At 34.2% G+C, this 13,326-nt stretch overlaps 1 protein-coding gene and 1 pseudogene across 1 annotated transcript; one reads left to right on the top strand and one right to left on the bottom strand.

Moving 5' to 3' along the window:
* Positions 1 to 9,233: 9,233 nt before the first annotated feature.
* LOC120195617 lies at positions 9,234 to 9,691 on the top strand. Its single transcript, XM_039197586.1, has 2 exons — positions 9,234 to 9,371; positions 9,455 to 9,691. The coding sequence occupies exons 1-2, from the start codon at positions 9,234 to 9,236 to the stop codon at positions 9,689 to 9,691; spliced, it is 375 nt and encodes a 124-aa protein (XP_039053517.1).
* A 1,554-nt stretch (positions 9,692 to 11,245) lies between these two features.
* LOC120195616 overlaps positions 11,246 to 13,326 on the bottom strand; it is a 28,262-nt pseudogene continuing 26,181 nt past the window's right edge.

The following is a 13,326-nucleotide window of genomic DNA, read 5'->3' as shown; positions in this document are numbered from 1 at the left end:
ACTATTTTGCTATGAAAATCAACATAGGAATTAGACTTATCACAAGTCTTATTCCATTGTACCATACTTATAATATGTACTTACCTTAGCCTTGCTTTGACTCGATTCTAATCCTTCAATTATTCCAGAACGAGATTACGTTCTAAATCTACATAGTAATACATTGATACATATCAGTATACTAATTGATATATTCTAAACTATCATTCCTTAGGCTAAAAAGAAAGTTATTTTTATCTTTTAATGAAGGTATGCATCAATGCACTACACATGTATCGATGCATCCCTTGACGGGTGCATCGATACACTATCTATGCATCGATACACTATCTATGCATCGATACATAAATCATATTCGATGTTTGCATTTAAGGGGGGGTGTATCGATGCACTATTTATGCATCGATGCACTGATGGCATTCGATGGTTTTTTTTAAATTAGTGAATCGGTGCACTTCATGTGCATCGATACACCTTGAACAATTTCTGGGATTTATCCTTGATGCATCGGTACACATTGAATGTGCATCGATGCACATAGCCCATAAATTGTATTTTAAGCCAGAAAATCATCAATTCTTCACTCAATTCTTCTCTTTTAAACCCCTATCATGTCATTAAACTCAATCATCATTAGGTAAACCAACTTATATTCATGAAAATCATCTTTAATCTCAAAATCCTATCCCTCATATGTAATTCAAGAATCATACTCAAATTCCAATATGTTATAAATACAATTCTAACACTTCATATTCCTTAATTAGCATGATGACAAGTCAAATTTAACTTATCAACTCTTTTCCATAAATTCATTTTAAAACCTATTTTCTTTAATCTCTTATAATTTCTTCATGTTTTGATTATAAGACAACTTAAGCTTAGTTTTCATCTAATGATCAAAACCTAACCTTTAATTTATCAAATAACCAACTAATCAGAAAACTCGCCTTTGCTCTATTTTTCCATAATTCATTTTAAAACCTATTTTCTTTAATCTCTTATAATTTCTTCATGTTTTGATTATAAGACAACTTAAGCTTAGTTTTCATCTAATGATCAAAACCTAACCTTTAATTTATCAAATAACCAACTAATCAGAAAACTCGCCTTTGCTCTAGCTTGGTTCATGATGGAGAGAAAAGAGAATGATGAAGAGAATTCTGGAAACTTTGTTTCCTCTCCCCTCATTTCTCATGTGTATATATCTCATCCTTATCACATTTTAATTTATTTATTGGTCAAATGACCATTTTGCCCTTCAATTCACTTAATAATTACTAACAATCCTTCTAGATAAATCATTAAAACTATTCAATCATCCTACTTTAATCACCAAATTTTGAAGTTTTACAATTTAGTCACTAACCCGTATTTTTGGGATGTTACATTCTTGTTTGATGATAAATATGCGTTTAGTTTTAAATCCACATTTACATCTTGGGTTGGCTTGAATTCCTTGGTATAGAACCAAAATATTACCCCAACCTAGTTAGAGTCTTCTACAACAATGCTTCCTTACAGCGCAAGCCTAATAAGACTAATATAATAGGAATTAATACCCATGTCATGGGGAAGGATATATAAATATATCTCCGGAAACTATTACGGAGGGTCTAGGTGTCGAGAATAAAGGGGATTTAGATGAAAATAATGTAGATACTACAATACAACGGGCTGCTAAAAATAGCCCAATTTACCTAGATTTAGAGTTGAGAGTGTTTCACAAAATGCTCAGTTGGTATATCCGGCCTACTGGGGGGAAACATTCAACGCTTCGAGACAACGATTTTTGGTGGATAGCAAAGTATAAATCCAATAATGCTCTAAACATTGCTAAATTGATATTTAATACAATTGTATATATGGTCACAAAGGGGGCAATAATTTCAACTTCACTACCATATGGATGTGTCATCACCCATCTGTTGAATAAGAAAGAAGTTGATTTTTTGCATGACGCCCCTGTTCGATTAACTTGCAAGATTGACATGTTATTTATTAAAAAAGTGGGATATGATTTTGTTAAAAAAGTTGGTTGGAAGTGTGTGAAGGAGGTCGGATTAGATCAAGAGAGGGAGGAAATAGACCCCATTAGCCATGAAGACGACCAACCAATTGGAGACGCAATGATGGAAGAAGATCCGGAAGTTTCAGAAGCTCCAGTTGGAGAGGATGTCACAATTAAGACGGTGATGAATACATGGTCAATTTTCGGGAGCATATTGATTCCGTTGTGAGTGGAATGCGAGCCGATATTTCATCATTGCGCGATGAAGTCTCCATGTTGCGTGACGAATTACGTCAACAAAATCAAACGAGTTAGGTAATTAATTATTTATGTTTCTAAACATTTACACATTCTGAAAAGTATTTGATTTTCTTTTAACAGATGTGGACAACCATGAGGTTAATGAAGATGAAGATGACGATGATAATGAAGATGATGACGACGATGATGATGATTATGATGATCCAAACAAGTATATCGTGTCTGCAACACCGCCTGCAAGAGAACTTATAATTTTTTATGTCAATGGTGTCCTTGCCTACATCCCAAGACAGCCAAAAGGTTTTAATTTTGTTCTTTTGTATCCATTATTTTAACATATAAGCGTAGAACATTAATCTCATTTTCTTCATGTTGTAGATGTTGTCCTCAGAACAAGATTATATGAATTTATGCATTTTTGTGTAGACAATTTTGTTGTTGCCATTTGGTCTTCCAAGATAAGGTTAGAACTATTGAGTAATTGAATTAATGTAGCCAATAGCGTTAATATACAATTAAATGTTAACATTCAAACTTGATTACAATCTCAGACATAACATTGACCCTATACTTGAGAAACTACCTTTGCTGTTTGACCATTTTCTATTCACTTGGGTAAGATGAATCTCATTACAGTTTACTGACTTTTATTTGTCTATGATTCCTACATATTTATGTTCGACTGTTTGTGAATAGGATCAACCAAATTGCAAAACATACGATAATGTCACCTACTGTAAAGATCTCAATGATGTTTGGAACGTGTTTCCTTATTTTACGACCTAAATACACTATTGGTTGATGATTCACCGGAAAACATGATTTATAATCTGGTAAGTTGCATTTATGCAATATGTTTTTATAGTTAAACAGGTGTTCATACATTGATTGATTAACAATTTATGTGTTTATATAGAAATACAATTACATATGTCCACATTCCTTTGACGATTATTCCCATTCGGGCGATAATGCTCTAGGTATGACACAAATTCATTCCTGATTATGCGAATTTTGTAGTAAAATTGCACCTCATTAGTTTGATAATTGAAATTATTTATATATGTCCTCAGAAAAAGGAGGTAACATACGAGAGTATTTGAAAAATTTGTTGAAGGCGCCTAATGTTCTGGACTTCGTTAGAAATAACCCTTTTTAATCGGATTATTTTCATTGTGGGTACATTATTTGAACATTGTGATGTATAAATTATTTGAACATTATTTGAACATTGTTATCTATAAATTTCTTGTGTACGCATGTTACTTGAACAATATGAATCAATTATGCAATTTAATTTATAAGGTAACAACTTACCTTTTTCAAAATTTATTAACTTAGCTAATATGCATGTTATCATTGATTATTCCATATTTGCTTCTCTGTATACAGATACATTTGAGGATTGTTGAAATATCAATAATAGTTATTAATGTATTTTACATCTGCGTATAAATGTATCGAAACACATTATTAAAGAATCGTTTTCTATAATCTCCACAACAAAGTTTTCATACATAGAGTTTCCAAACTTAAAGTTTCCCATAAAGTGTCGATACAGTTTTAAAAAGTATCGATCCCAGAAACATTGAAATCAATAAATATAATGTAATAGGTAATTTTGTAATATAACCGGTATAAATATACCGGTTTTATGTGAGAATAGGTCTACATAATGTGTCGACACTTGTTAATGTTGTGTCGATACTTTTTATCATAATGAATGCCCAAAAGGGTGAACGCATAAAGTGTCGATACAATTATAAAAAGTATCGATCCCAAAAACATCGAAACTGATAATTATAATATAATAGGTAAATTTACAATGTAACCGGTATAAATAAACCAGCTTTTTGATAAAATAGATATACATAATGTATCGACACTTGTAGAATTTGTATCGATACTTTTGGTCCACAAGGAAAATCCAAAAAGGGTGCACCCATAAAGTGTCGATACATTTTTAAACAATATCGATCCCAGAAACATCGAAATCCATAAATATAATGTAATAGGTAATTTTGTAATATAACCGGTATAAATATACCGGTTTTATGTTAGAATAGTTCTACATAATGTTTCGACACTTTTGAATGTTGTGTCGATACTTTTTGCCAGAATGAATGCCCAAATGGGTGAACACATAAAGTGTCGATACATTTATAAAAAGTATGATCCCAAAAACATCAAAACCGATAATTATAATGTAATAGGTAAATTTACAATGTAACCGGTATAAATGTACCGGTTTTTTGAGAAAATAGGTGAACATAATGTATCGACACGTTTTAGATTTGTGTCGATAATTTTGGTCCACAAGGAAAATCCAAAAAGGTTGCACACATAAAGTGTCGATACATTTTTAAACAGTATCGATCCCTAAAACATCAAAATCCATAATTATAATGTAATAGGTAATTTTGTAATATAAACGGTATAAATATATCGATTTTATGTCAGAATAGGTCTACATAATTTGTCGACACTTTTAAATGATGTGTCGATACTTTTTTCCAGAATGAATGCCCAAAAGGGTGAACGCAGAAAGTGTCGATACATTTATAAAAAGTATCGATCCCAAAAATATCGAAACTGATAATTATAATGTAATAGGTAAATTTATAATGTAACCGATATAAATGTACCTGTTTTATGAGAAAATAGGTGAACATAATGTATCGACACGTTTTAGATTTGTGTCGATACTTGTAAATAACGCATTTTTTCTTCCTTCATTATTTATAATGTAACGCTAAAAACCCTAAATTGATAAACCCTCTATTAGGAATGCCAGCATTCATAACAGTTACGATCAGTTATTCATGTGACAAACACTTTTTCCCTTCGTCTGTTCGATATGTATATTGTCGAAACCCTAATTTTTTAGAAAATCTTTAAAAAGAGGGGTTAGGTTTTAAATTTTGTTGTTTATGAATGGTTATAGGTTGCAAGTTCAATTTTTGTTCACGAAGATGATGACCTTCAAATAGAGCCCTAGCGTATCAATATTGAAGAAAATCGAAAGCGACCAGTAAGTATCAATGTATTCATGTAATTGTTCTCGAAATGGTAATTGGATTAAAGTATTTAATCCAATTTAATTGATTCAAATCTCTATAGTCTTATTGAATGTGAAAAGGATAAAGGAAGCTCATAATCATGTTGACAGCATAGCCAATAAAACCCCTTGCAGGGTCCAAATGGTAAGCTAGGAATTGGTAAGGTAAGCTTTCTTTGATGGTTTAGGGTTTAGAGCCCTCCAACGTAAGGAGTGCATGATTGAACATTACTTTTAATAGTTGTATTCAGTTGTTGAAGAATTGTTCTTAATTTTATATAAGGATAGTTTTATTGGCTATGCAGTCAATATGAGTAACCTGGATAATCCCAGTTACAGAACTGATTCCGGCCATGATTGTGGGAGACTATACTCTACATATTGTTTAGCATTTATATGATGATGCGGATGAAATATTAAACAGTCTCGTAAGCCACAATCAAAATAGACTAAGAGAGGAAATTTTGTTAATGTAGGGTTAATTTTATATAAGTTATATATGATTTATAGTTTTGTATGTGAATGTAATTATCTATGAGATGAGAAAAGTTAGCAATAGGTTGTTGTACATGTTTCTTATACACAATAGAAGTCATTTTGATACTTACGATATATAAAGATCGTTGTCATCATGTGCGGGAATGAATGGCCATTCCATTCTGTCTTCGAAAAAATCAGTTGATGTAGGTTGTGTGCTTGTATTCAAACTGAACTTGACTTGAGGACATGTTAGTTTGTTATGTCCCTCACCGTTGCAGTGCCCACATCACCTAATTTTCTTCTCGACCTTGTTCTTCGGTACTTCTTTTCGCTTGAGTTGTTTTCGTTGAGGGTTGCGAACGATGTTTACTACACTGCTCTGGTTGACTGAATCATTCAAACCAAACGAGTTTTCAAATTCTTCTATTAGTCTTTTCATATCATCTCTTGCGGTTTTGAAAGACGCGTCTTCTTTAATGCAATGTAGCATAACCTACTTGACGTTGAACGTAGAGCAGCGAACCTTGCCATTTGCATCACTTCTTGAGGCACATTCAAGTCAACATAACTGGGTGCAGAAGCCTTCGCATCCTTAGTCCACCTACTTTGAATCAAAGTCTCGGGCAAATATGTGTAATCCAAGTGCTTCAAAATATGAAGTTGATGGTGACACAGAAGTCCAACGGTCTCGAATTTTTTGCATGAGCAAATTAGGGTTTCCGTACGATAATCAAAACTAATTTCAAATGTTCTATTTTTTTCTTTGTATTTTGTCATAATATAATGTTGACATTCATCTGATAAGGACTGAATCTCTTCCTCAATCTGGTACAATGTCTCCCGTTGAAGTTCATCTTGGAACGCACGAAAAGATTCGCGGGTAAAAATCTCAGCAGCATGGTTTTCAAGTTCAACCAGTTTTGTGATCTGGAAGGGCTTCGTCTGGGAACTTAAGTAATCCGCTTTCAACTCGTTCATACGCATTCTACTAATTCCATATTCAACTCGTTCATACGCATTCTACTAATTCCATATTCAATTGCATGAACAACATCTAAATATGTCTTTTTGTGTTTCAGTGCAATCGCTAGTGAAGCATTCATAGACTCGCACCTTTGTGTTGAGCAAATATTGACAAAAAAATGACCGGTTAGATATGCTTGTGCCCATACGTGCCGAGTATTTCCCATCTCAATCACCCATGGATGCTTTTCGACATTGAATTCTGAAACAACCGAACACCATTGAATATTGAATTCCTCAGTTGTCCACCAGGAAGCCATGCATTTTGAGAATGTTGCTGTAAATTTTGTGTCACCAATGTTAGCTTGTGCATTGCGAGAAAGATGCCAAGAACATAATATGTGCTTAGCATAAGGGATAACAGATTTGATAGCCCTCTGCATTGCCCTATCCCCATCGATGACAACTGAAATAGGCGATTTATTCATCATGGCTTCTAAAAAATTCTGTAGCACCCACTCGAAAGATTGGGACGTCTCGTCAGCGATTATGGCAGTGGCAAACACAATTATGTTATGTTGATGTTTGACACCGACAATAGGCATAATTGGTCGACCATACAAATTATCTTTGTACGTTGTGTCGAACGCAATTATATCATCGAAGCATGTGTAATCTGATCTCGATGTAGAATCCGACCAAATAAGATTATGCAATGCCCCTGATTCGTCTACCGAGTATGTCATAAAAAACCCTGGATCATCATGTTTCTTATAATCAAAGTAAGCAATAAGCATATTCACATCCCCATCGACGATTTCCTTTGCTTTACCTCTTTGAAGTGCATTGTAGAGGTCTTTATGTGTAAATCCAATATTATGATAGCCCCCTGCCTGCTGCGTTAAATAGTTCATTACTTGTGACGTGCCAACACCGACCTCTTTCAATGATGTTGCCTCATCGATATCAGCCTTACTTACAAATCTATTAGAACGCATAAATGGTTTCATATCAGGTGTGCACAATGCATGATCATGTTTCTGATAAGACTTACTTATAACCCAGTGATCGTTTATATTTGTTGCTGTAACTACGACTCTAGCCTTGCATTCTATTCTTGTGACTAGCATATGAGCACGTTGACGATCAACAGTATTGGCTTTTGATACTCGAAACCCTCCTTTGAAACAACAAAATTCTTGTGTTTTCAGATTCCCTACCACGTCAAGCCGTGTTGTTCCCTTACGTGCACTAAACCCATGTTCATGCTAATCCCTTGTAAAAGTACCAAGCTTGATCACGTGAAGAGAAGAGCTGACCAACCAATCTGTCAGATTCATCAACATTATGTACTTCATGGCATTCCTCGGTTGGCTTAACATTGTCTGCATCAGTATGATCCATGGCAAAAATTTTGTTGTGCAAGTTCAGTGGTCCCGGAGTTGATGGAGATGTAAGTAAAGGTTCATTCAACATGTTTCAATCATGCTTTCAATAGGATGTGGTATTGGTAGTGGTAGTTGAAGGGTGTGTACAACATTAAATTCGCGTGACATATTTAGGTGTGTACAATAACTACCTAAATATGTGTCAATACATTTTCTAAAAGTATCGACCCAAAAAACATCGAAATCAATAATTATAATGTAATAGGTAAATTAACAATGTAACCAATATAAATATACCGGTTAATTAGAAAAAATGTCAACATAAATAGGACATGATTTGCTCACACAAATTCTGTAAAAAGAAGGAAAATGACATTGAAATGATGAATGCAAGACTTCAAACAGAATTTACTCGCAACTTAAATACGAACCTGTACAATACAACAAGCCAGTTGCATTGTCAACCGACCCATCAAATTGTATGTAGGTCGACAAAACAAGTCTCGACTCTCAAACTCTAAAGGAACAAAAGATATGGCCCTACAACATGCTCTTAGATCCTCTGGTTACTAAGTTTGACTGTCCTTTCGACAAAAAAGACGGCAGTATCTAGCTAGCTAGACACCAGTTGAGACCAGTGAAGTGTAAAGGGCTCATTCAATTGAGCAGCAAGTAGTGCATTTTCTAGAGATTGGGAGACTGAATTCTAAGCCATGCCTTGTTTCCTTAGAGATGTTTTAGGATAAAGGAAGTGAGGCTATGATTTCGGTGTATCTTGGATTAGATATCTGGGTGTGGGCTATTATTATCTCTTTGCTTCTGCTACTCTTTTATCTCTTTCTTCCTACTGGATAACATCATAACATCGCTTCATGATTCTTGTGGGGACTAGCCAGATTGGCCAACTGCCATTTATGACCCCACTATCCCACATGCACTTCTTAATCTTCCCCTATTTTCCTTTTCACTTTGATTCCTTTATAACCCCTCCATATCATCCCCATGGCATGGAAAATAGGTTTCAATATTTAGAAACTAAAGGTGATCTTGTTTCTTGTCCAAAAAAAAAAACATGGAAGTGGCTGTTGAGCTTGAAGATGATCTGTTTTTTGCAGACTTAAGCAAGAGGATCTCTCTGCTAATCATGGATGATGATGGTGGTGTTGGTGATGAAGAGCCGGTTTCAGGATGTCCTTCAGTTTCTTTCCAAGTTTTTTAAGCTTTGAGTTTGAAATAACATGTTATCTCCTACAATTTTTGGTATTGAGTTTGTATTTGTCAAAAAAAATTCAGACATTCTGTGGAGCAAATTATCCCATAACACAATCTCAGTATCTCCAAGAGCAAATATGCAGGAGAGAAAGCAAAGGCACTGGATTTTTTATCCCAAAGGCACCACATCCAAGAAGGAAGCATAGGCAAGGCAAATACAGTTCATTCAACAGAAAGTCTAACAGGCAGGATGATAACACTACAAAAATGGCTTCTCAAACATGTTTTAACCATTCTTTTTACCCAGGCAAAAGCTAAGGATAAACTTCATCTTCGTCAACTGTAACTTAATAAAGGAAGAACACTACTAATCCCCTTGTCAACAACTGCTGATGGCAAGTTAGGTTTAAGGATCTTAAAATTACATATACATATATAAATATGTGCATGTATGCATTTATAGATTTGTCATGGAAATGTATGGTGATTGTTGAGTGTATTTGCTCTGATTTTTGTTCAAGGTGATTTAATAGAGTTGCTAATGTTTTGAAATGTAGTGCACACCCTTGACAACTTGGATAAGATGTATAAACAGATAACAGAGCCCACCCAAACATTCTAATGAATTATTGAAGGCAAATAATGGAATTTGAAGTGTGGGTTCCCACACAATACACATAAGTTCCCCAACACAACTGTTTTTGCTTGAAAAATGGAAAGACCAGTGGACTCACTTCAGTTGTCTCTAGGCTGTAACCTGAAGATTTCCAGCTCTAAAAATTCTTTCAAACTAGCATTTGATGCCTTTTGGACATTTTAGCTATGCAAGTGTGGCATGTGGAGGAACAAAGTGTTTTAAACAAGTGATACCACGTTATTAGAACCATGGCTAATTAGAATGAATTCATAAAACTTTAAATATGTCATCTGGACTTGACAGATTTTTAGTTTATTTACTGTTTATAATCATTTATAACTTTTTATAATTAGTAAGACTGCAACATTTTAGTTTTATTTTTTCAGTAATTTATAATTAAATTAAGTTTAAAGGATAAAAAAATCCTCATGATTTTTTTTTCAAAAAAAATATATTATTTGGTTTTACCCATTTCAGTGATAAATTTAACTTAGCTCAGGAGATAGAGCTGATCAATTTAAAATCCTCAGTTAATCACTTAAGGTAAAATTGATGGATGAATTTTTTTTAAAGGAGTTGAAACATCTTGAAATCAGTCCATAATTTTTTTCAACATTCGATGATTTGAAAATAATTTATAGGGGTTATTTGATTGTGGGTCTAATGGAGATAGTTTAGTTCGGTTAAATTATGATTTGATTCAGTTTCCAATTAAGGACTAGTTTGTAAAGTTTAAAAGTTTGGGGTTAAAGTGCGAATATAACAAGTTAAACAAGATGACCTCTGTAGCTAACCTATGATGCAACTATGGTTTGTATTTTCTGCAGAGATTCATGAACAGAAGCCAGCCAAAACTCGGCAATGATTGTAAAAAGGATAACAATTAAGATCAACTTCAATTATGTTTATTGTGCATTAATATCAAAGATACAAGGAGTAAATTACACAGTTCTTCAGTGCATAGACTAAATAACACTTTTATGAACGATTTCCCAAACTCAGATTTTCACAAGAAGAATGAAGCTCATAATATCCTGAAAGGGATTTGAGTTTCAGGTCCTCCCCATGAAGCTAGTGACTGATTCCTCCATTATAAGTAGCATCTACTTAGAAAGTATGTTATGAACGAGACATGGAAATGAAAGGGCAATCAAGCCTTTTATTAGTTTATAAATAATATTTTACTCATAAGCCTCGATCATCAGGAAAAAGAAAAACTTATTCAAAGCTAGAGAGATTGTTTCTAGATACATGAGGGGTCGTCAAATCTGGAATCATGTGTGATGACCGAGGAAAAAGAAAAATATGAAGCTTTCCGGAACTACATTCTCCCATACATGGAAACCATATCCCTTAACCGTAATGCTTCTGTTTCCAAGGTATCAAAACTCATGGAATTTGGTATCCTCCAACTCCAGTTTCCATGCTGCACAACAAAAGATCCGTAGCTCTATAATTCATCATGGTTTTTGTCGAAGTCAATTTACAATTGCATGCAAAACAATGCAACATGCCCAGAAAGAGAAGCAAAATGAACTTTGGATCAAGTTAAAACAATGGAGATCCTGAAATGTGTCATCAGAGTTCAAATTAACCAGCCACGAGGGGAAAGATGTTGCACATCATCCACGTAATCCTCGGTAGGGCCTTGAAAATTCAAACCACGACTAATTCTCTATTACTTAATTAACAATGTTCAAGATGCATGAACCTTAATTGCCTCATGCTACTGCATATTTTCATATGCGCACTTTTGAAGAAATTATATTTACCTGTGTTGCAGGAATGTTCATCCTGGCAGAACCGTCTAGCCCAAGAACATCCAGCGTGGTTATGACAGCAGTTTGAGCTATTGGAGCAGCAGCAGCTTGGATCAGTGCCCACGCGATCTCATCTTTTTCAGTGATACGAAGATATTTCAATACCTGGGACGAATTTCTGATGTAAGACAGATACAAGAGGATATATCTGATCAGAAAGCCTTAGAATAACAAAGGAAACTCACATTAGACCTCTCTTGTTCCATCAAATTGCTCCACCAACCTTGAATCTATGAGACAATCAAAAGAACTATTAGTATGCAACATCTAAGGATTTGGTGAAACAATTTTCCGTCAAACCAAACAACAATATGCACATTTATCTCAAGTATATGACTAGTGTCGTACCAAATTTCATACCTCATCCCTCTCTTCCATTCTTTATCCCGACTCTTCTTCCCCCATATTATTATATTCTAAGATTGAGAAAATTTCCTAGATTTGGATGGTTTGTTTCAGATATTAGCATTTTAGACATGGGTGATTCCCTTACATTGTTTTTTGTAATATTTTTCAATATTCTTGCTGAAAGTTGAAATGAACCGGTACTTGCATATACTTTTCAGTTTTGCCTTGAGCGGTTTTTTTAATGCTTCTTGTGAGTTCCATCATTCCATATCTTAATGCTGTCCATGTTCTTGTTTCAAATTGAACTTGATTAATGAAGTTTGTTCAGATGGAATAAAGTACCCAAAAGTACCTATCATTCCCAGCATGCAGCATTCCAACTTTCATGCATCCATGATGATTATACCGAAAATAAAGTAAGACAAAAAAGATGAACCTTGAAGGAGCTTTACCGTGTCATTGTCATGAGTTCCAGTGTACACAACTTGATTTGACTCGTGATTGTGTGGCATATGAGGGTTTCTATAGTCGCTACCAAAACCTAAAGCAAGAGAAAACGGGACAAAACTACAATATCACATAATGCCAAATTAAAGGCCATCAATCAAAAATGAAAGTTTAAAAAGATGGTATCACAGTTGATTAGTGGCAACATATTACCAAACTGGAGAACAGTCATTCCAGGTGCTCCGATATATTTCTTAAACTGAACCACATCCTTGATTATTGTTGCGGAATACAGCTATCGTATAGAGTAAAATCGCAACTGATAATTTGATAAAATAAATATGAAGGTAAAGAAGACACAAATTTTATATGGAAACCCCCTTAATAATATAGGGTAAAAACCACGGGCAAAGATACAAGAATTTCACCATGAGAAAATAGTAATTACAACTTCTCTCGATCTAACAAGGAGAAAACAATGACAATTCTCTCTTGATAAAAATGAGAAAACAACTCTCAAGAAACTCTCTAAATTCTCTAGTAGTAGGAGAAAGCTAGAATGATTTGGGATGGTTTTGAAGCTAAATGAGTTAGGGTATTTATAGTTGAAGCTTAAGGACTAATATTGTAAATACCCTAAAGTATAGGGACTAAATTTGTAATTTTTCTATTACCAAATTGTCAACAAAACCTACACCGAA

Source organism: Hibiscus syriacus, unplaced genomic scaffold (genome assembly GCF_006381635.1).
Source record: "Hibiscus syriacus cultivar Baekdansim isolate YM2019G1 unplaced genomic scaffold, ASM638163v2 tig00117016_pilon, whole genome shotgun sequence".
Classification (NCBI taxonomy): Eukaryota; Viridiplantae; Streptophyta; class Magnoliopsida; order Malvales; family Malvaceae; genus Hibiscus; species Hibiscus syriacus.
This window is presented reverse-complemented; position numbering and strand designations above follow the sequence as displayed.

Bases quoted from the DNA above. Each gene is read 5' to 3' on its own strand.
- LOC120195617 (XM_039197586.1), top strand. From the start codon at position 9,234: ATGGAAGTGGCTGTTGAGCTTGAAGATGATCTGTTTTTTGCAGACTTA. The intron at 9,372-9,454 runs GTTTTTTAAGCT...AAAAAAATTCAG, and splicing joins GTCCTTCAGTTTCTTTCCAA to ACATTCTGTGGAGCAAATTA.